General features: G+C 36.6%; 2 protein-coding genes across 7 annotated transcripts; both read left to right on the forward strand.

Annotated features, from left to right (window-relative positions):
• Nucleotides 1–1,375: 1,375 nt before the first annotated feature.
• LOC103704124 (uracil phosphoribosyltransferase-like) lies at nt 1,376–8,148 on the forward strand. Its single transcript, XM_008787289.4, has 12 exons — nt 1,376–1,631; nt 1,772–1,861; nt 1,965–2,043; nt 2,729–2,787; nt 3,286–3,363; nt 3,511–3,592; nt 4,030–4,078; nt 5,682–5,743; nt 7,310–7,377; nt 7,467–7,522; nt 7,598–7,645; nt 7,820–8,148. Exons 1-12 carry the CDS (start codon nt 1,497–1,499, stop codon nt 7,869–7,871), a joined length of 858 nt encoding a protein of 285 aa, XP_008785511.1. The 5' UTR covers nt 1,376–1,496; the 3' UTR covers nt 7,872–8,148.
• A 739-nt stretch (nt 8,149–8,887) lies between these two features.
• Nucleotides 8,888–26,436, forward strand: LOC103704121 (delta-1-pyrroline-5-carboxylate synthase). Of its 6 annotated transcripts, none has more exons than XR_603569.4 (22): nt 8,888–9,021; nt 9,839–9,910; nt 10,013–10,116; nt 10,277–10,379; nt 10,508–10,669; nt 14,549–14,826; nt 15,888–16,038; nt 16,257–16,421; nt 16,641–16,718; nt 16,940–17,029; nt 18,566–18,652; nt 18,757–18,843; nt 18,952–19,048; nt 19,172–19,275; nt 20,154–20,229; nt 21,999–22,149; nt 22,338–22,406; nt 25,044–25,110; nt 25,197–25,267; nt 25,765–25,868; nt 25,974–26,038; nt 26,286–26,436. XR_603569.4 is itself a non-coding variant. In XM_008787284.3 (21 exons), exons 1-20 carry the CDS (start codon nt 8,971–8,973, stop codon nt 25,841–25,843), a joined length of 2,142 nt encoding a protein of 713 aa, XP_008785506.1. In that variant the 5' UTR covers nt 8,888–8,970; the 3' UTR covers nt 25,844–25,868; nt 25,974–26,209. The 6 variants fall into 6 exon arrangements, 3 of the variants coding, with proteins under 3 accessions (XP_008785506.1, XP_008785507.1, XP_017697524.1); XR_001879269.3 differs by having other exon boundaries at nt 25,765–25,807; XR_003385050.2 differs by having other exon boundaries at nt 25,765–26,038; nt 26,286–26,402.
• Nucleotides 26,437–27,562: the final 1,126 nt, after the last annotated feature.

A 27,562-nucleotide genomic window follows, 5' to 3' on the forward strand; every position in this document is an offset into this window, starting at 1 on the left:
AAAAAAAAAAAAACACTATACGGGCACAAGAGGGGGAGCCAGACCCAAGATGTGGCCACCGTGCGATAAGATTCGTGGAACTTTCCGCATATTGGATTTTTTCAAAAAAAATTGAGAGAGAGGGCGTTGCAAAGTGAGAGATGGAATGTTGGAAGGAAAAATAAAATGATACCATCACCGTGTCAATACCAAAACTTTGAGCTCTCACTTTTGACTGAACTTGATCATTCAATTTGCAGACATAGTTACGGCTAGAAGTGGTCCGAGTCAGGCCGGGCCATATCCAAAAAATAAATAGCCTTTACATCTAAGCTCAAATCTGGTCCGAACTTTTTTGGGCCTAATCCGAAGTTAGCTCGTCCCGATGGGCTTTGAGCTGGCCTGAGCTCATTTTTAACCCTATCATAGCCCTCAATGTATTGCTGGATATTCCTAATGCATCAAGGCCCAAGGAATATATATGAGAGAGTTTATTGCAGAATACTATATAATGCTAGATAGCTATAGTATTATCTATCTTAGAGATGGATAGTTGTCACTAGTTGTCACGATCCGAGTAATTGTGTTGATGCAATGCAAAAGACACATTGCAAAGAATCCTGAGATTATATATATGAGACAGCAATCCTTGCAGTACATGGATAGTTGTAATCATAAATTGACTATCAAGTTTGAGAGCAAAACTTATAGAGGATCTGAACTCTAAAACTTCAAATTCGCACCACAACGCTAGACTTAAAGGTGGAGGTTCAAAAGATGATTTTGACAACAAATATGAAGGAGGAAATAATATACTTTGACGGTTATAGTATGCCATACCAAACTAAATTATATAGTCATACCATAGTGCTTTGGTATCCATACATAGTAGGAGGTCATGCTAATACTTGGTATGCCGAATCGATCTCCAAACCTAACAGAATGCCATAGGTACAGAATTCAATAATGAAATGGTATATCTTGTCAATAACAATATTTATAAACAAATGTTTAAAAACCTCCTATCTTCTGGAGATAATTTAATCATCCCTCGTGCATCACGTGATAGTTACTTTGAAAATAGAGGAAATATTTTAACGGATTGTTTTAAGAGTGATATAAGATTGTTCAGTGTGGTTCATCCTACATCATTGGTCAGGATTCGACCACATCATCAGAGATTGTAGTCGTCCATTTTTTGCGGGCCTGCAAGTTATGCCATAGGACCATCTGCCCATCCGGGCGACCTCGCACGTGCCTTTCGCGAGTTTGCGCTCCGAGCAACTCCAATCACGAAGTTTTTTGTTAGCTCATCGTGGACTGTAGCTAAAAGCGGCTAACTTTTACCTTATTATTATCTGCTACACTCCCCAGCTTCCGTTGCGGGAATTCAATACCTCCCTCCGCTACCCTCCAAAAAGATTCGCAACGCCACTTACCACACCCGCTGCCAGCTAAGCCACTCGTCTCCTTGGTCCTCTCTCCTCCCCTTCGCCGAATCGCCGAATCCTTTATTCATGGCTGCCGCCACTCGGATTCCGCTACCGCGCCCTCCCGATACGCCACCGGATCTTTCGCTGTTACATTCATGCCGAAACGCCCGAAGTGCCGCTCTCCTCTCCCTTCCCTCCTCTATAAAACCCTTCCCGAAGGTAACGTCTCCGCTCCCACTCGCGTTCTAAAACCCTAGCTCTTTCAAAGGTGACGTTGCCTTTGTGAAACCCTCTCTGTCTCTCTCTCTAAAACCCTGGTGTCCTCTTCTTTACTCTTTCTCTCATCCGCAAAATCCTAGATTTCGATCGGGAGGCGTCGCTCGAGCTGCTTCGTCGCGGGATCGGGCACGGCGATGGGGGAGAATGCCGTCTCGGATGAGAGGATGCTGGTAGGTGTCGCGCTCTTAATGCCGTTTTGATCGGTTCTTTTTGTTGGAGATTTCTTCTTTTTTGCTCTTTTTCTTATTGTTTTCTGATCGTATTGGGGTGTAGGTGATGGTTCCGCCACATCCATTGATCAAGCACTGGATCTCTGTTCTCAGAAACGAGCAGACCCCGTGTGCCATCTTCAGTGAGTAGTTTTCCTCCTTGTAGTCTCGTTGTTTTATTCCTTCGGAGCCCATTAGGAAAGGGAATTGCTTGATTATTTTTGCAATGGATTGGCCATACAGAATCCTGGCACCAATGAAGGGTTAAAAGTTGTTTCTTTCATGCAGAATATACATCTATTTGGATTTAAAGTTTCTCATTTGGAAACCTACAAGTGGGTTATTTGGTCGCATTGGATACATGCAAAACATTTGTCAGTTTCTTGATAGATGTGATTCTCTGTTTCCGCACAGTAATAAACTTATTGCAAGTTGTGTGTGTCTAACTGTACTTATATGAATCAATGCATATTAGCACATAGTATATAGAAACCACAATTTATGAGCATTGTATCTATGGGAAGAATAGGCTACAATCATCCTTGACTCTGTCACTAATCCCTTGACATTTTTTTATCTATCTTTTATCTGCTATCCCAGCTGCTAGTTTTACTTTCAGTAATGCTTTACTGATTTCTGCATGCAAGCTGACTCATAAAGAGTTTGCTTGAAATTTGCTGCATGGTAATGTATACTGCATGATATATAGCACAAAACAATTAGAACCAAAGGCACCACAGTGTTCATTTGTGTAATTTCATGGGGTGCGCGTCCTGAATATAATATTTGTTTTAAATATATCTTTTAATTGCTGTCAATTCATTGTAGAGAGTGCCATGGCTGAACTTGGGAGATTACTGATATATGAAGCTTCAAGAGATTGGTTGGTAAGTATGCTTCTCAAAGACCTTCTGGTTGCACTCATTTCATACTTTGTGTGAAGACTTGTACTCCAAACACATGGCGTGTACTTATCATTTAAAGTATCAAGTATGGGACAGTTCTAAATGCTCAACCAGGTTTACGTACTCCAGTCATTAGCATCAATATATTAGCTTTTGCATGCCACCATAATTTATCATGCAAAAATCATTGAAAAACAAACAATGTTTTTGCCACTTTGCAAGAGGAGATTGGCCATCATATTGACTGCCCTCATGGCTAGACTGTATTGCTAAAGATCCACACTGATTTGATGTTTTGTAAAAAAGACTCTTGCATTGCACCTCCTGAACTCAAACTTCTTTCATGTCAAATGGGTCTTTCTGTTTGCAAGCATCTATTGTAGGAAATAGCATATTATAGGTCCTTGGCCTTCCATCTCCTATCCTTTCTAACAATGCTTTTATGTTCAGACTTTGACAACTGACTTTTTCTCCTTGCAGCCTACAATCACGGGAGAGATCCAGTCACCCATTGGTCCTGCTGCTGTTGAATTTATCGATCCACGTGAGCCTGTGGTGGTCTGTTTTTTTTTCTTTAAATTATATCTCAGGTTTTAGATAATTTTTTAGAAATAAGAATATGATAGGCTTATTCCTTATTTTTGTGTTATTCCTTGCCATTCATAGTTCATTTATTTAGCATTCTCTTATACTTATTTTGTTTAGATCATTCCCATCTTGAGAGCTGGTCTTGTGCTAGCCGAGCATGCTCCATCAGTTTTGCCAGCAACAAAAACTTACCACCTGGGTAAGGAAAAGTCCTTCATCTGGATTTGTTCAGGCTTCTAATATTATGATGGCTTCATGTATTTGGTGTTAAAAGACACTTATCGTTCTCTAGATTAATGTTCTACAATACAATTTTTGGCATATGCATATTGATCATGATAAACATCTATACTTGCTATCTAGGAATTCTTTACGAGTGATGATATCAGGTTTTAGGATTTAAGTAAACTGGATTTGGACTTGGACTCCTTTGAAATGCCAGTCTTAGTTTTGTTTTTTGTTCAATTATTCTGAAAGAAAGATGTTCCATGCGATATCGGTTTAAATCAGAAAGCTACTGAACATTGGCTGATAGTCAGGTTGATGGTTATGATGATGAAAATAGTATACAAACTAGAATTTGAAACCTCCTCTGTTTCATAATCGTGTAATGTTTTCTTCTTTTTGCAAATGAAGGCATGCGTAGGGATGAGGAAACGCTACAGCCATCCATATATCTGAACAAGTAAGAGCATATTTTCCATGCCTTTTCTTTTATATTGCAAAGTATCGAAATGTTTATATGTGGTCTAGTTCTAGTGGTGACACTTGGAAAGTTCAAGGCTTGAACGCCTAGTAACTTGAGTGCACTTATCCATGATACAAGGGTAGAGGTCGTGGAAGGGTTGAAATTTTCGTTGGCTGACTTCTTTGAGTTCATCTTGGAATAAGCTTCCCTTATTGTTGTAAAAAGATTGGCTTATTAGCATATTTCCTAGTTTAACTTTGTGCAAAACTCTCTTTTGCTATTATTTCTTCCAATTGCTATCAATTGGTATTCTTGTTTGCATTTTGTTAACAGGTGCATTCTTGCTTGCTTTTCTAGTCTAAATATAATTTCTACCAGAATACCATCACAACAATTTCACTTTATCTAATTGGTCATAGCTCCATTATCTTGTTTTGCTGAGTCAGGACATATTCTTATTTGCAAATGCTTATATTTGTTTCAGTGGTGGCACTAGAATGCCTTGAAGCTTGAGAACTAGTTAGCATAGAGCTGTTTATTAATTACGCATGTGATTTAGCAAAACCTTGCCCAAGCCCTTGGCCATCATCATTTGGTTGACACACTTCCCTAAGTGTGTCAAATTTGTTCTTTTATGTTATGATGGTGTGAAATTACATTAAATGGGGAGACTTGAGCAAAACCTTCATGCAACAGCTTTGCAATCAGAAGGGTAGCTTTTCTTTTCTTTTTTTTGGGTTTTGTAGTGAAGGGGCAAGGTTCAGAGAAAGAAGGAAAATTACAGCCAATAAAAACGTCCAACCTAGTTGGCATATGTCAGGTGCAATAGAACCCAAGGAAAACTATCAAACCAAACCTGCTGCACAGGAGGCTGAGAACCCATATTAGCCGGGAAGTCCACTTGGTCATTGCCCTCTCTGAAAATGTGGGAGGCCTAATAGTGACTCAGTGAAGGGAGGAGCTTGTGAAGGAAGACAAGGATGGAGAGAGGTAGCATCAGTTGACAGCCAGGCCACTACGGTAGAAGAATCACTGTCCAGCCATATTCACTCAGCTCCAAACTGTCAATGCCACTAGGAGACCTGTCCATGCTCCAGTCAACCCAGTCATCGGCACCAGCTGGGTTGAGCAGAGGGAAAGACCTGAGTGCAAGTCATGGTTTAAGGATTAGGGAAGCTCGAGATAGTTGAAGAAATGGCATTTTAGGGATAAAATAAATGGTAAAATAAATGAACAAGGCTTGTTGGTTGTTGATTCATTCATCTATTGTACTTTGTGATATATATATATATATATATATATATCTATATATATATATATCCATTGTTAAGTAGACTGAATAATCTGCTCTTCTTCTATCGTAAAAATATGTCAGGTTGCCTGCATTTTTTAGAAAGAAACTGCTGAGTTTCCTCATCATGCCTGTTTTATTTAGTTATTCATTTCCTGTTTTCCTTCGTGTAGCGTAGTAGAATCATGCACATATGATCTCCAGACGCATTTGGCAATAGGCGGTCTTGCAAATAATTATGGTATATATTATTACTAACTTGTGAACTGGATTCAGGTTGGTCTACTTATCCTTCATTGTTTACTGCAGGTTACCTGATAAATTTCCAGAGGGATCTCGTGTACTTGTTGTAGACCCTATGCTCGCAACTGGTAATTTTTTCTTACTGATGTATATGCTTTCTACATATTCTGGTTGAAATATTTTATCATGGCAATTTCCATTAGAACCATTACATTTTGATTCTAGTTTGGTGGTATCTTTTCTTGTTTCTGATGCTGAGATCCACTTAGAAACACTCATTTAGATTGTTTTACTTCTATCTAAACTAATATACTTTGGCTAGTAGCACACACTCTTTATGTATAATTTGTTCCCTTTGCTCTCAATATAGCATGCATTCTGGAACCTTTTCAAAGTTATGTTTTGCTGCATCAACTAAAACCAATTTATTATAATTTCCTTGGTAGTTCAATAGGTGCAAATTACATTTGTCTCTGAGGTTTTGTGTTGTAAGGGCATGTAATCCGGACTTGAATCCTTAACATTATTTTTATTTAGTTAAACCACTACTATCTATAGACCTATTGATTGGCATCTATAGGCTAATAGCCAAACATGTAAATTTTGGCAAATCTGTGGAAAAAGAATGATAATCATGAACGACAAGACCTGTACTAGCCATTTGGGATCAGTCGGTCGAGCCTCCATGACCTTTTGCTCTAATTAAAAATCCAATCCTCATTCATGGCAAGCTTCATCGAATCAGAAAAGAGCAGTTTCTTTATTTCCCTTTTTCTTTTGAAAACTTTTTGCTAAATAGTCCAGTAAGTATTCAAAACATGCCTGGCTTGATTTAAGCGATTGATATTATATTAAAAATGCAATTTTCTGGATAGAACGTTTATTTGTAGAATCATCATAATGATAGCCAGAAGCAATCATGACTCATAATTAGAAAATTATATGCCATGAACATTTTGTTAGGATACTTCATTTCATTGTTTTGTGATTTGATAGGCTGGCAATGCTTCAAAATGTTTCCGCTCCTCAAAATCAAATATAGCTTGCTTTTGGGTCTTAAACAATTCAATGTTGTAAATTTATAAGTTCAAACTTTTCAAGGAAAGAAATATAAAAAGACAGAGATTTAAGAATACAGCAATCTCTTTTGGTTGAGTGATGAGAACTTTTGATGGTATCGTTAAAGAGGAGCAGAAGTGGACCCCCTGGGAATGCTTGTCTTTTGTTTATGCATTCTTGAACTTGTTATTTTTTCGATATGTATGGTTGATCATCAAGATGATCTTGATCATTACCGTTATAAGCAAGTCCTTTTGATCAAATGGGCTCGGATTTGGAACCTATATTTTCTTTTAATAACAGTAGATTTAGCCTTTGAAAATGGGGTATAGAACATAAAATGCGAAAACCTGCTTGCACCTCTTTAAAAATTGAGCACTGCTAGGTGGACCCAGATATTGAATAGCCTATGTGTAAGTTATTTTTTCTGTCAGCATGACAATTACAGAAAATAATTTTTTACTTACATGGAGCAGTGATAACATTATGCAATGCAGAGTCTAAGTTAGTTCGTTCCACATTTGGATCCAACCAGCATATCCATACATCGGCTCACAAAAGACAAGTTCCTAGAATGGGTGCAAAGTGCTTGTTTAGTGATCTAATGCTAACGTTAATGTCTTCCTGAATTGCAGGTGGCACCATAGTTGCAGCTATCGACCTGCTGAAGGATCGTGGAGTTGATGGCAAGCAAATAAAAGTTGTAAGTGCACGAAAACATCCTTCCAACCACTACTACATATTTTATCCTCTGTCTCTTATTTCGTTAGACAAATCACCATTTGGCACTAGATATCTGCTGTTGCTGCCCCTCCAGCATTGCAGAAGCTCAGCAAAAAGTTCCCAGGGTAAGGCAAATATATATCTGCTTGTCCCACTATTCTGGACTCGTTTATCAAACTGGATGCTGGTTTTGTTTTCAGGCTTCGTGTATATGCGGGAATAATAGATCCAGTGGTGAATGAGAAAGGGTATAGTCATCTCTGATCAGTATACATGCATGACAAAGCACATGAACATATGCTTGCACACACAGCATGAAAAATAGGCTTCCCATGTAGAGAAGCATGTTTTATGCTCGCATCGACACACACAATGGATAAAATTTGTCTTGCATTAACATCTTACCATCTATCCATGTTCAGGTTCATTGTCCCGGGGTTGGGAGATGCAGGAGACCGCAGCTTTGGTACCTGAAACTTGGCATGCCTTCGTTTCCACTTATTTTCTCTCCAAAATATCGAAGAAACCTTCAAATTCAGTTGCATTTGTATGGTTTCTGCCAGATTTTTATGCTGAGCATTTCGCAGAATCTGTCTGTGATGGTTTTTGCTGGTTACCTGTAGTGTTAGTTGATTCCTTCACCCCCAATTGCCTCTTAAGGTGGCATGTAAAAAGTTACTTCTCGTACCTTGGAATGAGATCCCTCAATTGCCATTTATGAGATGATCAGATGTTTTAGGTGCTTTGGAGATTCATAAATTTTCTGCATGGTGGTTTGCTTGTCATATGGTACCATTTTATGTTTCTCTCTCTTTTTTTTGAAGCAATATCATTTTTAGGTTTCCAAAATAGAAGGATGCATGTATAAAGGCAAATCTCCTTACTATAACCAAGAAAGTTATAATAACTATTTCATTATTCGTGAACAGCTAATGTCAACATCAAAATGTGGTAAATTTAGGGGGAAGAGAGTTCTAAGGATTAGGGGGAAGAGGTGCAAGAATTGGTTGCATGACATCGTGAATGTTAATCAAATTTTTTTTATAGACGGGTGAAGACGTGACAGATCTCCTCCATTGTTGATTTGCTGCTATGTCAAAGCAAACGCGGATGATCCATTGGTCGCTTTGAGCTTTATGTAGGCGGATTAATATTTCAATTATTTGAGATGTATGCATATGAATATTTAAATTATCCACGGTTGCTTTAAGATCTGTGCAAGTAAATGGATAATTTTGACCCTTTATTGTTCGCTTTAAGAGCTGTGCAGATAAATGAATATTTCAATCATCAGATAGGCGGATGAATATTTGGATCGTACGTGATTGTTTTGAGATTTGCATAAATGGATGAATAATCTGGATCTATAATTGCTGTCGATAGACGGCTGCGATGAGAACTCCGCAAAGCGACGGGTATTTTCGGACTAACGCATGGATAGCCGCATCGTCGGATCCCCAGCTTCCGACATATATATAGAGAGGGGGTCGGGGGTAGTAATAAAGGAGAGAAAAAATCAGGTCGAAAAAGAAAGCCAGCGGAGAGAAGGCTCCTCTCGGCTCTCTCGGCCGCCATGGATCCCACTCGAGCTTTCGTCAAAGACGTCAGGCGCATTATAATCAAGGTTCGTCTCTCCTTTTCTATTTTCCTTCTCTCCTATTCTTCTTTAATCTCTCTTGCGATTTTCTTGTTCGATCCTCTCTTCAGAACCCTAATTCTTTCTTCTTTCTGGAACGAGAACCCTAGTTTCTAGGCGGCAGGAGGCGTCAATACCCGTTTGTCTCATAAAGAATGGCTGGGTTTTTTCAACTTGTCAATGAATTGCCGATATTTTCTATGCTGCAGTTCTTCATTCTTCTCAAGAGCGCATTGATTTTTGTTTACTTCTTTGATATTCACGTTCTTGATTCCCCACACCTAAAAGGAAGTTATTTGTGTTTATATTTCTGATATTTACCTTCTTGATTCTTTTCGGTAATGAATTTTTTTAAAAATTTCCGCTGCTCATGGTCTTGATTTATTTCAGGTGCTTCTTATTAATAGAATCATTCTTTCTTTGTCTTGATTTGTAGTTCTTGAATTGTTTTATTGTAGCATGTATTGATGGTATTGAACTTTAATCTGGGCCCCGGAACAGAAACTTAAGAACTTCTTGTTTATAACTTGTTTTAATCCCTTGATGTCATTTGAGTGGGTATATCCCCTCTCCACCCAAAATTCTTTATTTCCCTGGTAAATTCACTCACAAGCTTATGTTTTGCAATGTCTATCGATGTTCCATGAATCAGAAATTTGGAAATGACAAGTTCACATTAATTGAACACTTTTTAATCTTAATCTTGTGTGCTCTTACTTTGAAAATAAATTCCACGAATCGCTGGTTACTATATAATGCTCTGCGTGATAGCAGATTGACTTTATGATACATATACTTTTTATAGGTGGGGACTGCTGTTGTCACTAGAACTGATGGGAGACTGGCTCTGGGAAGACTTGGAGCTCTTTGTGAACAGGTATGCTTGATCTGTCCCGCAGGCCACGGCCATATGCATATGCTAATTTGCAGTGCAAGATTCAAACTTTACCCTCTTCTTGTTGAAATGGTTCATTTGCAGGTTAAAGAACTGATCTCTCAAGGCTTCGAGGTTATTTTGGTTACTTCAGGTGCAGTGGGCGTTGGCCGGCAAAGGCTTAGATACAGGAGACTGCTCAACAGCAGGTCGATACGCCTTTTATATTTAAGTAAAACAAACATTTTCAAAATTTGGGATGCCCTCATATTTAATTAAAAACGATATTCAAGTTCTCTGCCAAAGAATTTACTCATATTCTTACTTTTGCTTATTCAAATTCATTGAAAGACCGTTTAAATGTTGCAGCTTTGCTGATCTCCAAAAACCACAATTAGAGCTGGATGGAAAGGCTTGTGCTGCTGCTGGTCAGAGTGGCCTAATGGCTCTATATGATTGCTTATTTAGTCAGGTGTGCTTTTGATCTATTAACCTTGTACAACAAATGTTGCTTGTTGTTCACTATTTGGCTGAATATCTTTTCTTCATTCGCATGTCACCCTAGTTTCTGATAAACTTCATTATAAATTCTCAATGCAGCTAGATGTGACATCATCTGAACTTCTTGTGACTGATAGTGATTTTAAGAATCCAGATTTTAGGATGCAGCTTTCTCAAACTGTGAATTCATTGTTAGATCTTAGAGTTATTCCCATTTTCAACGAAAATGATGCAATCAGCACTAGGAAAGCTCCATATGAGGTATGCTTTTTTTGTAATCCTTGAATCTGATCAAGCTGAATTCTGGTTGTTGTTTTATAATATTTGCTGGTATATAACTCATGGATGTGTGTAACTCATTAGGGTCTGTAAGTGTTTTCTTTTTCTTTTCCTTTTTTATCTAATATTTGCTGACAACAGGTGCTAACTATATATTTTAGGGAAAACTTGTATGGCTGCTTATTCTTTGGTAGGCACATTACATTATCTACGTAAAATGATGCTACTCCATTATCTTTAAAGGTGTAATTATTCCTAGGAGCCTGTACATAGATTGTAGATACTGAGTTCTGCATATGTGAATTGCGTGCATTGTGCTTCACTGTTCCATAGCATAACACATATTGTGTAACGCATGTTTCCCAAGTTTCATAATATTGCAGGTTGAAATGCGGCTAAAACCCCTTGCAAAAGCATCATATGCAAAGTGTGGAAATTCCAATTGCACCATACCTTTGCTAATGTATCTTGCCAGATCGTTGCTAAAAACTGCTGACTCCATTGTTGATTTCTGACCCCTATTTCTTTGGGGCTTTTATTTGCAACTGATAGAGGATATCATTGGGCACAATTTGCTAATCATGGGGACTGTTTTGTTTCTCTTTCTCCTGATTAAGCTCTCCCTTCCTATTGTTTAGTGAAAATATTTTTAGGAAAATTGATTCTCAATAATTGGATCTGGAACTAGTATCATTCTGATTTTGAGATGAGATGTTAAGAAGTGATATATTTGATTGGTTCCACAATTACAAAGGTAAATCTTCAAGGGATCATTTAGTACATTGTTTGTTTGCCTACTAAGAAATGGGTAGATATGTTGAGAATAAAATTAGCAAGAGCAGGTCGAGGCCACATTGGAAGGTGTGGACTTCAGAGTCAAGAATTTTTAATTATGAAAGCTCCAAAGGAAGTCTTTGATGAAGTGAAAATTTTCATATGGCCTGGAAAGCGGCACTAAGATTTGAATTTTTCATGATCTCATTCTTTCAAAAAAAATTAGCATATTGTGGAAAATGTTCTGAATATTTTCTTTGTAATAATGATGCTCCAGGAAGGATAATTCCATGTTTAGACCCTTTTCTCAACCGATCTCAAATAGCTAAGGGAATCATAATATTATGGAATTTATACCCTACCTTTCAAGTTTGTGAAATGGGACTACGGATTGTTGAAAATCTTTTGGTAGAAATGTTAAAATATGGAAATAGAACCCTTACACAACATACATTTTTATCTACACAAGACTATAAGTATATTGATGCGAACAGGAGTTTCTAGATATTTCTTTTAAGGTACATATACTTTGAATGTCAATGGCTTCTTGAAATTCACAACAGGCTTCCATAGACTTTGAATATGGCTTGTTTTGCTTGCATAGTCATGCAAACATTTAGATAATATGAAATTGCAATGTGGAGTTTCATGCATAATAGAGTGCATTTTATCACTTATCTTCCATATAACAAAGACTCAAAGAGGACCAACATTTTTAAGGACAGCTCCAAGTAAACTGATAGTTTATGATTCTTTAATTTTGGGCAAAGTAGATCAATACTCCCCCAATTGCCACTAGAATGGAGACTATCTTTGAGGAGTACCCAGCATTATGGCTGTAGAGTGTAGAAAGCATCAATTGAACATTTGATGATGTTGTGGGGATTCGAGATGTTAAAGAAAAAATGGTTGGATGAAATTTTTTAGATGATGTATAGATGACTTGCCAGATGGAAGAATATATTACTATTAACTGGTGATAGCTCACTTAAAGCAACCCTGTCTAAATCATTTGTTCTAAATATCTAATTTATAAAATCTTGTAGTTTGTGCTAGACTTTATTAGACAATGTTGGGAAGAAGTATGAGACAGTTGGGGTTTCATGTAATCATTTTTGGAATAGAGTTCAAAAAACTAATAAAGAAATACTTAGACATTTGGAGGCTTATTTTCTAAATTGGGCTGTTAAAAGCATCTGAGAAGGAATAGTGGGCTTACAAACACAAGTTGGGAGGAATATATCTGTACTATTTTAATGCCAATGCTCGAGGTTTGGACTCCAACCCTGAATTCAACTCAACTTTGTTTTGTTCCTTCCTTTACTGAATAACTCCAGTGATTGAGACTATATGAATTTAGTTTTAAATAGAGGCAGTTAAAGTATCCTCTTATGTGGCCATACGTGTAAATAATAAAAGCATTAGCTGATTTTTATTAGCTGTAACTCTCAACCGGTGGTTGGATTTAGATGGAAAGGGAAATTACATTTGGGTGCATTTTGGCTAAACTAGGACCCAGATATTTCTGATATTGGCGGTCATGTGCATTGCATATGCAGGATTCCATTATTTCTGAAATAGAGGTCATTGGATGCAACAATGGGATCAAAAATGTGGGCCATTCAGGAAAACATAGTAAAAGGGAATGAGGAATTTAGATAGTGATTACAATTTAAGCTAAAGAATGCTTTTATCTTTTAAGAGATATTTGAATAGAAGACAGAGATGGATGCTAACTTTCCTAATTTGCACTATGTTTGCATCATTAAATTTGCGGATTCCTTTATGTAGGTTCCTCTTTTTTCTTCCAAAATCTAAATGCTTATCTACTCATCTAGACTTGCGATTATTTTGCCTCCAAGATTTGTCTCCAGAGGATGAGGGAGAGTATTTTGTGCATCAGAGATAGGAAACTTGTGAGAGGTTTATAGATCGGTGTCCTTAGGATGAAATATGGATGATCATGATTGTAACTCAAAAGTGCGGAAGTTTTGTGCTTCATGAAGTGCCGAAGTGATGAAATATACCAGGATCCAGGATCTTGTTTTGTAGACAAGGCAGTGGCTTATCGGCTACATTTGGTGGTGTACTTGATGGAATTTGTTATTTAAGAAGACTTATGTTGACATCAACTCTCTGATAAGGCAGTTGGCCAACTAGCGTTTGAGCTTATCAGGGGTTTTCTTTATATACCGCAGTTTTCTATTTATACCCCCATATCAATATGTAAGAAGAAACCCTTTGTTTTGTCACTCGCGTTCTCAGTTATGATTTGTGATGTTGGGGATTTAGTTGTTAATTTGAATGGGGATATAACTTCAAGATATCTGCAAGTTCTTTTATGTATCACATAAGTTTTTTTATCTAATTTGTTTGGATTGTATCCAAACTCTTTGGGAAAGTGGATTCCAACAAAGAATTAATCATCACAAGTTGGTTTTTAATATAAGAGAATCATTATTTTGGACAAATTGTCCTAAAATGCGATCTTGTTCCTCAGAGCTCGAATGCTAGATTTTTTTTGTTGAACCAGCAACCTAAAGTTAACTCCGTTAAGCTGTAGAAATCCATTTTTCAGAAGTAATGAATGACCCCTCCTCCCCCGACACCACCCATAATGGTACTTGATGGCTTGATTTCTATCCCAGAATTCTCATTTTTACTGGATGTCTGCCATTTTTGTTGTGGGAGAAACAGTACATGTGCCTGGTGGAATAACTGGCATTGTCCATCGGAAAGGAAACTGATAAGGAACCTCCCTTCAGAATTAGGATATTTCCTGATCTTTGTAAAATCATTTTGTATCAAAATGATTAGCTAGAGTCTTGCTTTTAAATGCATAAATGTTACTTTTTAGAGATAATGATGCTTCTCATTAATCAAGGAGATCTACTTAAATTTTTCTTGTCTCTTACATTATCCGGTAATATCTTTATGATGACTACTCATGACAATGTAACTCAAACATCTACCTATAAACTCAAGCCTATAAGCTTATAACTCTGCCCATATCTTGAGTAACCCATCAAGCTTTTTTATCGCCTTTTGTGGTCTTTTGCTCTATCTGATAGCCAGTATAATTTGCAGGATTCTTCTGGTATCTTTTGGGATAATGACAGTTTAGCAGCCTTATTGGCCTTGGAGTTAAAAGCTGATCTTCTTGTTCTGCTTAGTGATGTGGAGGGTCTATATAGTGCTCCACCTGGTGAACCTCATTCAAAGATAATACATACATACATAAAAGAAAGGCACCAGGGTGAGATTACTTTCGGAGACAAGTCTAGGGTGGGAAGAGGTGGCATGACTGCTAAAGTAAAGGCTGCAGTTTATGCTGCGTCTGCAGGCACCCCTGTTGTAATCACTAGGTATGCCTGATGCCTTAACCCTTACTTTCAACCTTGCCAGTTATTCAGTCAAAATGTATGTTGTTCAGCATATTGTTAGACTGCATATTATCACTTAAAGATTTGTATGCCTTTTTCTTCACTTTATAGTCATTAAAGAAGTCTTCATATGGTCATTCATGCCAAGGTCACGAGAATTATGCTTCTCAGGTTTCAAGTTAACATTTTGATAAATGATTACCTTTGAATGAGATATTTGATGCTCCCTCCCCCCCCTCTCTCTCTCACACATGCATACATACACACCTGTGCACACATATGTGCACATGTGCGTACACACATCCACTTTTGGGGACTCTTAGGGAGAATGCCCTGCAACATGTACATATTCTGTATGTATACATATATATTTATATATCAATATATATTTTTACTGATACTAATAATACTCCACAGATGCTATTGTTGGTTGTAATGTCTATATTAATATTATAGAACTGACTTAATTGCTAATACTGCTGCAAATTTTGGTATTTATACTGATATAAATAACTTTGGTATTTGTGCTAATAATAATGTCTTGACACTGAAATGGGCACCTAGAAAGACCAATACTGTATTATACTTGTAGTAAGAGGCATTGCCTAAACTTGTGCATATAATAATGATAATTGCTCATTTTAAACCATCAACAGTTCTTAATGCTTTGATTTGTGATGAAAACTCAAGAGTTGGAGATTGGTCTCCCAGCTTTTGGGACCTTGGATGTGTACCATAGACTGCTATGCCCTATATGGTATGCTAGTGGCATAAGCAGATAACCGAGGCACCAGACACTTTGTGGGTCATGAGTTGCAGCCAATGATTACACTAATCAGGGGACCAAGTTGCATAGTGATGCTTTTGGCCATATTCAGGGGGTCACAGCAGGATAGCTGTTGTCTTTCTAGTTCCATCTGTTGTTACATAGATATTTTAAATTTCTTGCCTAATGCATCTGATTTTTATAGTGTCTCAACTAGCTTCCTGCTTTTTTCTTTCTTTTGGCTTTTTTTTTTGGGGGGGGGGGGGTGTTACTGCAGTGGTTTCGCCACTGATAGCATTGTGAAAGTACTTCAAGGGGAGAGAATTGGTACTCTATTTCATCAGGATGCACATTTGTGGGAATTGCCCAAAGAAGTTGGTGCACGTGAGATGGCAGTTTCAGCAAGGGAATGTTCCAGGCGACTTCAGGTATATTTTTATGAGTTCAAATAGTAGGGCATCTATGTTCTTTCATGGTGCATTCTGTCATACTTTATATGTTGTTTCATTGTTTATTCTTTATAGGTTCCTGTAGTCATGGTATTGTTTTACTTAAATGTAAACTCATTTCTTCAGACTGTGCTTCAATATTGAGATGTCCTGATTGCTTAAGAATTTTTTACTAACTTTTGTGGTGTCCTTTCCAGAGCATATCATCAGAGGACCGCAGGAAGATTTTGCTGGACATTGCTGATGCTCTAGAGGCAAATGAGAAATTAATTAGAATTGAAAATGAAGCTGATGTTGCTGCTGCACAGCAGACTGGTTATGAGAAGTCATTGATTTCTAGATTGACTTTGAAGCCAGGAAAGGCAAGGCACAGAGAATGCTTTCTAATTTATTTGGGACAGGACTAATGCCCGTGCATTGCAACTTAACATTGCTTGCTAGTTTGAGATAACATTTATATTAGTATCCACATTTACTGATTCAGTATCCACTGCGCCCTTTATTTATGAATATGTTGTATACAAATGCTTTGCTTAGATTCTCTTTTGTTTGTTTTAATCTAATGTTTCTTTATTTGACAGATATTAAGCCTTTCGAAGTCCATCCGTATACTGGCAGAGATGGATGACCCAATAGGCCATGTCTTAAAAAGGACAGAGGTCAGGAATCTACACTAAGAAAAATATTTTTTCCTTTGCTACTTTTTTGACACAATTTTTGATTGAAAGATTATGTAACATGAATCTTCAATATGTTTTTTTGGGAAAGTCTACCTGTTAAATTTGTAAATGCTTTAATACAATTTGATGCATATAGAATAATATATTTGTTTGCTGTGGTCATATGTTGCTTGCAATTCTGAGGCATAATATTCATTCAGCTTGCAGATGGGCTAGTCTTAGAAAAGACATCAAGCCCCCTGGGTGTTATCCTTATTGTTTTTGAGTCACGACCTGATGCCTTGGTTCAGGTAAAAGAACACTCTATTCCTACTTTTGTTTTTGTTTTCAGTTTTTTTAATCATGCTGGTAAAGTAATACTACTTGATATATCTTACAATGCAGCAATGACTAATTATAATGAGTCTACTTAAAGATTTAGCAAGTACCATTCTGCAGTACATGCTCATCTTTGTCTTCTTCCCTTTAGCAAAGAAACAAAATCACCATGCTGACTGCTGACTGTCATGTTCATAAATGTATCTGGTTTCAGAAAATAATGAAGAGCATCTTTTGAGCTTTTTTTATTGGTGAGCGCATTCCATTAGTATCAAAACTTTTGCCTTTATTAAGAAGTGAAAATGGAAAATAAACTAGATTATCAGACAAGTGAGAGGCATCTCTAGTGTATGCTCATCCATACTTCATCTAAAACCTCTTATGTATGTCACGTAATGAGATCTAGCATTGCTTGAGCAGTATTTGAAGACAATCCATTTGGTGGCACTTTAAACCTTCATGAGATGCATTGGTCTCTGCATGGTATTAACACCACACCATGCTATACAATGTTCACCAGTCATCTGCTGATATAACTTCATGCTGGAAGCAGAATTGGGATATTGGATTAGTGAAAAGGTCAAGAGATGAAATTAACCAATATGGTAAATCCTGTTGTGTTAAAAATATCAAATTTAAGGTGAAACTATCATATAAATTGGCTTTCAGATTTTCAAGAGAGAACAGGGAATGCATGGATAAATAGATGTGCTACAAATGGAAAAAAATATGTTTAACAAGGAATCTTTAATATTCTATAACAAGGAATCTTTCTTGGATTTGGATGTATGTTCCTGTTTCTGATACTTTGCAAATTTTAGGCATATCTGTCAATGTTTCCAGTATTCTGATTATCATATAATCATTCAATCTTATATTTGATTTATATTTAGGTAATCATGTGGCAGTGGGGAAGTAATATAAAGTTGAGTTCTTGACTGTGCTGACACCAAGAGTTCATTGTTTATAGAATAGCATAATGATTGTTATTCCTATGTGTTCATTGGGCTTTTCATGTTTATCCATGTTGCAGAGTCTGAAACACGTTTCACACTTATGCTTATCCGCATAGCAGTGCCTTATGTCAATTACTCGGCTGTTCTGTAATTCTAAGGCTCAACTTGTTGTCAAGTAAAGGTGGTATTAAAAATGAGATACCATATGATTGTTGGGTAGCGGTACTCATAGGAAGCATTATTTGGAGTTATGAGGGAACTAGATAATCTCTCACCACTATCTAGTTTTCCGGCCTATCATACTACTCTTATGATGAGCCTTTTGGTTACATATATTATATGGTGACAGATTTTGTTTCTTGAAAGTAACTCATTGCTTTATTTACTAACAACTCCTGTTATTAAATTTATATGAAATTTTAGTGTGTCTGCCACCTGTTTTATGTTGCTTAATCTTAGATTTTAATTTGTACATCAGAATTTTTTATTTCTGTGTACAGTTGATATAATTCTCATTCATTTGCCATTTTGCTTTTGGCATGATCATTATAGATTGCATCTTTAGCAGTTCGGAGCGGGAATGGTCTTCTTCTGAAAGGTGGAAAGGAAGCCATGAGATCTAATGCAATCTTGCATAAGGTTTGCTTCTTTGATATCGACACTAACTTGAGAATTTCCATTTTTAAATCTATATGTTTTTCTCATTATGTTGCAAAATGTTTGTCTGATGTCTTTTGTATTAGGTTATTACTGGAGCTATTCCAGATACAGTAGGCGAGAAGCTTATTGGGCTTGTCACATCAAGAGATGAGATTCCTGATTTGCTAAAGGTAAGCTTGTCTTAGGTGTAGGACCTTAAAAGAATGTCTTTCTAAATATTAATATTATTGGAAAGGTTGATTTTTTTTTTCCCGACTATGAAATTACAATTTTTCCAGCTTGATGATGTCATTGATCTCGTCATTCCAAGAGGTAGCAATAAGCTTGTAGCACAAATCAAGGATTCTACTAAGATTCCCGTTCTTGGTCATGCTGGTAAGATAATTATTCTTGATATACTTTGGAAGTGCATTGCATTGTTGGAACCATAGCTTGAATCCTATTGCAAGATGCATTTTAAATTGAAGGTTAAGTTTACTTCTGGTCTCTACCCTCCAGATGGCATTTGTCATGTTTATATTGACAAATCGGCTGACATGGATATGGCAAAGTGCATTGTATTGGACGCCAAGATAGATTATCCTGCAGCCTGTAATGCTATGGTATTTCTATTTTTCATTATTTAAGATGATGGATTTGCTGTTTAATGTTTTCCTTAGTGCACTTTGTATTATGACTAACCATTTTTGTTTATCATAATTGCAGCTTATTTTGTTCTTATACTTGTAGATTTATTTCTCTAGGCAAGTTAATCCATTATGTTTTGTCCCAACTAGCTGGAGCTGGATTTGCTATTCTTCATTTGCCAATTGTTCCTGTTAAGGACCACTTCTAGTTCTACTAAGCCTTTCTATCCCTTTTTACAACTTAATTGCCTGTTAGCTTATGTCTTCCTCTCCTTTTTAGATATTTCAACTTGGATTTGAACACTTTGAATTATTAGGGCCTTGTCTAATTTTATCACAAATGACAATGCCAAATCATTGGGTTTTGCATTACTGTCTCAACTGATACACTTCTATGTTTCTTTTAATTTACCCATCCTTAATCTACCTTGCTTTCCCTTTCCACAAGTCCCTCTCTAGATTGTCAATTTCAACAACATTGTTTATCGTCCAACATTTTGAACCATATAACAGCTCGAGCTTAACTGCCACAATGTAAAATCTTCCCTCGAGTTGCCAGGGCATGTATCAGTCATGTAATATCTATATTTTTCATCTAAATCTCCATTTTTTCTTTGATTATTTGACAGAGCCATGATAATGTAAATCGTAGGAGCACCTCTCTCCAATTTGTTTTCACTCTATTGACTATAAGGCCATTATCCCCTTGGACATTCTTCCGTATTTCCAATTTAATATCCAATCTCTTCCTCTTCACATCAATCGAGACTGTGTCATCTGCAATAACATGTAGACCTATTTTATGAATTTATTTGCCTTTAAATTTAAGTTGCATCCCTTTCTACTGTTTGCAGGAAACACTTCTCATACACAAGGATCTCTTGAATAGTGAGGTGCTAAATGATTTAATGGTAGAACTCAAACATGAAGGTATGATGGTAACCCTCAAATGATACAACTGATGTTTGGCTGAATTTGTGAGGGATAGTTTTTTGATTGATTAACATATACTTACCATGTTGTTCTTCTGCTGTTTTTTTAATTGGAAAAATGCCTGATATGCATTAGAGAGAATATGAGATGGTTCTATCGTATTTGATAGAAAGACAGCTGCTAAGATACATTATACAATTACAATTTACAAGTAACGTTTACTATTAGCAGAAGGGATGCAAGCTACAATGCGTGGATAGTCAGGTGCAAGAGTTGAATTCTGACATGTAATGGATAAGATTCATTCATAGGATATTTGAATATTAAAAGTACCAAGGGGAAAAGCAAAATTAAGAAAAAAAACTTCCTATCATTTCTATGGCATTATTTTGAAGTCATTGTCTTGATTCTTTGCATGTTTATTAATTTAAATATAAGTTTATGTGTCATTATTTCTCAGTCTGAAACATTGATATGTGGTTGTCTGGTATTATGCATCAAACGTGTGATTCCTTTGAAGTACTTGCCTGTTTGATTTGAGTTTTCTTACCAAACGTGTGAAGGATCTTTTACCAAAAAAATGTTCTATACAATATGCTTCCGGTCAGATTAGTTATCACTCAGACTTCGAGTAATTTGTTTCTGAATTTCTATGGTTAATTTATGGATTTATAAGTTTCTGCATCACCATGGTTCATTTATATAATTTGTAATGGGAAGAGGTCGATTAACAATGTACGAACTCTTCTGAGACTATTCCAGAAAATATTGGCATCACCCAGACAATGATTCCCTTGGAAACTCATTAACTATCTTCTTTTGATGTCATGAAGATCTGATATGCCCGGATAGTTTCATTTACTTAATACTTTTCAGCTGTTGCCTGGGTTTATTCCATTGCTTATATAAAATAATGGATAGAGGGTTGTACTTGACATTTTCCTCCAGATTGAGAAAGGTATGCTACTTAAATATTATTGTCTGTCCTCCATAAAGAACACTTCGAATAATTTAGCCTGGTTCAAGAATTTACCTGCTGCACAGCATGACCTTTCTCTGATAAAAAATGCACAAGATCATATGAGTATTTTAGTTGGTTATATTACCCAGACCTTTTGCTATTTTATTACAACTCTTGCTAAAACTACAAAGTTTGTCACTTTGAATTTATGACTTGGGAGTTGCATCAAATGGGAAATATGAAATCGGTAATCATACCACCTCTTCTGTTTATTGATTCCGTAGAGTGCTTTTTAGAAGGATAAGTAAAACCAGAAAGCACCTATCCAAAAAGCAGACTGTAATTACACTTCTTAAGAGAATTCGCAAACTACTAAATTTATTCTGATATTTATGTTCTGATATGATGTACCATCGTGTAACTGGATTTTTGCATCATTAATCCTTCTAGATCATGGTCAGGAATGGACGTTTTTAGTAACCTACTCTACCAGAAAACCAAGTTGTGTCTGGGACATCCTTTGGGGAGCGAAAGGAAAATATTGCTTGAAAGAAATCTGCACATGTTGGATATTTAAGATTATTAATCCGTGTTATAAAAACCAGAGTCATATAAAAAAATTCCTTGAACTCTGTCTCTAGGTTAGAAACTTATTGCAATCCATGTCATCCCCAAACTCCCACCAACAGCCCCCCACACAAAAAAAAAGAGAGGAAAAAGAAAAATCCATAGTGAACCAACCGACCAACAAAATAAAAAGACACTTGTTTACTTATTATTTCTTGTTGTCCATCTCTTATTGCAGGGGTTACTCTTTATGGAGGACCTAGAGCAAGCATCGAATTCAATATTCCACGGGCACATTCATTTCATCATGAATATAACTCGATGGCTTGCACTATTGAAATCGTCGATGATGTACATGCTGCAATTGACCATATACATCGCCATGGAAGGTATGTTTTAGCATCTCTGCAGCACCTATGTTCCTTAGTTTGGGCAGGGGTGTGTTTCCATTTAGTTTTCATTGCCATCTCCAAGACATAGGGTAGTATTCAGTATTTACCATTTAGAGTTATGCAAATGCCTCTTAAATATGAGATATAGTGAAAAATTATTGTTCTGGTGCCTTGGTATTCTCCAGTGCACATACTGATTGTATAGTTGCAAAGAATCTTGATGTTGCAGAGACTTTTCTTCATCAAGTTGACAGGTATGACAACTGATCACCTCTTCATTTGGTGTATTAAGTTGTATCCGTTCCTTTGTTGTATGCATCCCCTTTCAGTGCTTCACTTAACATTTTAATGCATTGCTGTATTTAAAAAAGAAAATATTTCATCTTGCTTATTTGAATCATCTTCTAGTTAAATTTTGTTCCAACTATTACACATTATTGACTCATTAACTACTGCAGATAAATAATTGGATATTTGCTTGTCACTCTCTAATGATATTGAAAGAGACTTATGAAGCATTGCTTTTCAATTATGGAATCCAAAATGGATTCACGGTGCCCTTATATTAAAATTCTGTAGATTAGCAATAGGCGTATCTAGTTTTTCCCTCTCAATGTACTCATTAGCAGATCATACTTAAGTAGTCGCTGGACTTGGTCAGACCCATTTTGACGAGTCGGTATGATCTGGTTTGGAACGCAAGCAATTTAGGCAAAAAGACCAAAGAGAGTAGAGATGACTAAAGAAGACTTAAATGGGAATAGTGAATTTTTTTTCTTGAAAATCTCTCTATGTTGGGGTACATAACCATGGATAGGAGCAAATGAGTGGGCTTCTGTGATGATCCTTAATCTTCTAGATCTGAACACTGAAAGATTTAATATGTGCTCTGTTCAGTCCAAACTGGTTTTTTAGCTAATCAGTCAGCCTAGTTGAATAATGTTGTGATATAGTGTGTTTGTAGTTGTTTTGTGTTCTATACAGTGTGCTAGAACCTGGGTGGGTTAAAAAAGTTAACCTGGACGAACTGCCACAGCCACCTATTGCAGGTTGGGTCCAACCCTGACGTTCTGCAAAATGCATTCAAACCACCCAGGTCATTGGCTTGAATTATCTGCAGGGCTGATTGCTGTACCCGATCCCAAATTAGGCTGTACAAACTAAGTTTCCATCTCATGCCTTCTGTATGGGGATAACTAAGTGCATCACAAAAAGGCGATGGAATCAAATATGAGTGTGGTCCACCTTTGATTGAAATGTTAGCTGTGACCTGGCAATCAAAATGGCTAAGCCAGACCAACAGTTTAAAAGCACTGGTTTTATGCCATCATACACATGCACACCACTCACCACGACATAAGGCTGCACTGGTTGGTTGCTTGTACATGTCATATGGTAGCTTCAAATCTTGAGATGTGCAAAATCCCATTTTTTTGAAATGCCACGGATCATCTTATCCAGACATTTTGGTTCATTTCTATGTTATTATTTGGGTTTACCTCTTTTACAATTTTAGGCTTTTAGCCAACTCTTATTAGGTTGGACTCCAGTCCAACTAATTGGACCAATCTTGATTTTTTAGACGTGGGAAATCCAAACTATTAGGATCGCACTTGTTGTTTAGCTTAAAAGTTTTTTATCTGAAAAGGATATATATACAACTTAGTTTTAGAAATTTTTTTCTCTTATTTTTCCTAGGGGAGGCAGTTGTCATGTTTGATAAATATTCTTGTGCTTGCATCGAGCTCTTTGGTGCCAATTAACCAGCTTTGGAATATGCCCAAGCATGGCTGGGGTGTAGAACTCAAGCCTCAAATCCTGCATACACCAACCAGAACTCGTCAGGAAAAAAAATCAAAAATAAAAATTAAATATCATCGATATGTTATCTATTGGTCAGACAAGAAGTGCATGTTGAAAGGGTGGGCATGGAGGTGAAGGTAGCATCTGGGTGTTTGCAGGATATCTCATCCCCCTGAATATTAATTTGACCACAAATTTCCTAGTGTTGGTTTCTGCAGTTTCTTGTTTTGAAGGTGGATTTGCTATAATGTGTTGACATTCAGCTGCGGGTCTCTTGAGCAGGCAGAGTGATTGGAATAAGACATCATAGTTTCAGAAGTTTTATCTAGTTAGGTTGGGGACAACAAAATTGTTGACATCCATACGAGTTAAAGTGGTGTGCTCATTTTCAAGTAGTTCATATCATAATATCTTTATTGAAGACTTTTCAAATCTTTGCATTTATAAAATGCTTTTTCCAACTATTTAATTAAGCATGTTAGATGCACATTTCTGAGGTTTATGGTGGAACAGCATATTCCTTTCTAAATTTAACTTTTTTTCTCATATATTTATAAGTTGAGTCTCTTAGTATGCCTCCCATTCACTCCTTTTGGATGTTAATCTGTGTGTGAGGGGGAGAGAGAGTTAGAGAGAGAGTGAGATTTCTTATAAGAAAATAAGTCTCCCCCTTTACCAAAGTTGCAAAAAAAAAAAAAATCTTCCCTTTTCTTATACTTTTTACTTTCTAAAAGCACTGCATTTTACATTTTCTTTTGCCTGAACAATGTTAATTCTTGATGAAGAGTTATATCTTGTTTGTTATGTGATAAATTTGGATTTTTGGGAGCAGTCTTATCTGTCCATGTATATGTTTTGTTGTAGCTGGGTATATTCATGATATTGTTTGGATTAATTACCTGTCAAAATATTATGCCTAATTTGGTCACTAAGTTACACTAACATTACCATTATTTACATTTTTCAGTTTGGCACCGATTCTATTTAAACATTCTTTTGTGATTATTTGCAAAAAAAGCACCAAGTTTCGTGTCAAATTAAGTTTATAATACACGTATATGATTTTCCCCCTCCTGCATTCCCAACAGTGCAGCTGTTTTTCACAATGCAAGCACCCGATTTTGTGATGGGGCTCGTTTTGGTCTTGGTGCTGAGGTATGATTTCTTTGAACAACTTGTTCCAAATGTTTTAGTCACCTAATTTATTGCCTTATATTAAATAGTGTTCATGGCTTATGAAGGTTGGTATAAGTACAAGTAGGATACATGCTCGAGGCCCTGTTGGTGTTGAAGGACTTCTAACCACCCGATGGTACATGCCAGATGATGTTACTTTTTCTAGCATCTTGCGATTATTCTGCTGTTCGTGGTTTCTTCTGGTTCTGATAGGCAACATGAGCATTCATTGGAGAGTGTTGGTTTTTAATATAACAAGCTGAAAGAAAATAGAATAAGTAATTGATAAAAACATAGAGTGAGGAAGAAAAGTGGAGAAGAAATTAAAGTATGCAAGTCACAGCCATGCATAATGAAATTGGTTGCCAGAAAATTGAAGGGAGGTTTTTGGCTGAGAATGTTAGAAGGTCTTTGTCATTCTGTTCTCATGGAAGTATTATTATTGATAATTTGCATGAGAGCTCTTGTTCATGCTTGTTCTTGAGATTCCTATCGCTTAGCCCTAGGAGCCACCTTCTATATGGAGATTCCCTCTTTTTTGTAGTATATATTTTGTCCAATACTGTTCATACCATGAATATCCTTATGCATGTGTTCTAACTTACTGAACTATGTTATCTTCATGACATGTAGGATTCTAAGAGGAAGCGGGCAAGTGGTGGATGGAGATAAAGAGGTGGTCTACACCCACAAGAATCTTCCACTTTATTAAGCCTCAATCATCTCTTTCATATGATGTAATTTTTTTTTATTGAATTTATATATTTTAACATATTTTGCTTTGATTTTGTCAAATTAAAATTTTGTGAAACATGATGAATAAAGAATGTGACCCTTGATAGGGCTAAATGATGGAGCAGGACTTACAGGAGCTGGTGAGACAAGTGTTATTGGATTTGTTGTAGAGGTGATTTTTCACAATGGCAAGAGTTTCCTAATTTGTGTGTGCAGTAATTGTAGAAATTATATCAAATAAGACATGCACTTGCTTTATCACAGCACAACAGATTAGAAAGAAAATTAATTCCTTCAGTGTAGAAGCTCCGAGTGAATAAAAAACTACATAATGATTTCTGCATATGTATCCTATCATAATATATATATCATGTGCATTTTATATTTTATGCTTACGCTGTACATCTTTTTGTACTCAGGAGTCAGGACAAGTGGACAACCTTATTTTGAGGATTTGATGTTATACGTGTTCAAAATCTTAAGAATGTCAAGTTTTTGTTTCAAATTTCGAAATAAGCTAAACAATTTTGTCTTGATGTTTGATTGGCCTAAGATTTCAGATTGCTGGCATATTACTCTTCTTTTCTTTTTCTCTTTTTAATTTTGGGGGGTGAGCACTCATCGTTTACAGCATGGACTACCAAGGTATCTAATTCTTATTTTTCCTACCGGCTAGAATTACTTTACTCTCTCCCCACTTTTCTTTTTGCCTTGCTCTATATAAGAGTTAATGATGGTAGTTGAGGATATAGAAAGAGTAGCTCATGATTGACAAGCAAGTAGGCAAGGGTCATGATGGTGAGTTGGTTGGCGTAGAGAGGTGGGAGCGAGGAAAGGTGGATGTTAGTGATGGTAGTTGACCTAGCAAGTTTTGAATTAATGAGTAACAAGCAAATGTGTAAGCATCATGACTCTGAGGGCAATAATTGAGAGTGGTGAATGGAGAGAGGTGAGAGTGAGGAAAGGTGGTGCAACTGCGGTAATGTCAGCGACAGAAGGCACCATTTTCTATGGGGTTGGTCGCAGGGGATTGTTCTGGGGCTTGCAATAGGGTGCACTGGTTTAGAGTGCCGAAGCTAAGGTGGTTGCTTATGTAGGTATCATTAGTCGTTGCCACTTCAATCAGCCCAACAGCTATGACGATAAAAAGGTTCCTTTTCTAAGTTGACATTCGCGAACACATCACTCATTTGTTACTTGTTAGCATTGCCAACATGGTTTTTTGCTCATTTTATTTATTCAAGAAGAAAACGTCATATTGTTACGAATTATAATACTCGCATATTTAGAATCAGTGTAGGATTTCATGTGCTGCATTTATTGTTTTCATGTACCAATCTGTTTTCTATTATCTGCTTGGTCTTGAAGTGGCTAGGCAGATCTCGTATGATTTGTACCAATCTGTTTTCTCACTCAATGGCAGAAAGTTGTGTTTTGCTCCGGATATTCTATTAAGTTATGAAATACTAAGAACCCGGACATCTCAAGAGCAGGAAAGAAGTGAAATACAAGTGTTTGCTTTATTTTTTTCGGTGACAAAATACAAAATACAAATATTTGTTGATTAGGTGATCATTGAAAGGGTTCCTGTATTTTTCCCAAGTACCAAGGATTAGAAGATTCAGCTATTGCTGAAGCTCCTACACAGTTGCTTGTAGCCGACGGAAGCCAATTACGGGTTCCAAGTCATCAAGAT

This window comes from Phoenix dactylifera, chromosome 3 (assembly GCF_009389715.1).
Source record: "Phoenix dactylifera cultivar Barhee BC4 chromosome 3, palm_55x_up_171113_PBpolish2nd_filt_p, whole genome shotgun sequence".
Classification (NCBI taxonomy): Eukaryota; Viridiplantae; Streptophyta; class Magnoliopsida; order Arecales; family Arecaceae; genus Phoenix; species Phoenix dactylifera.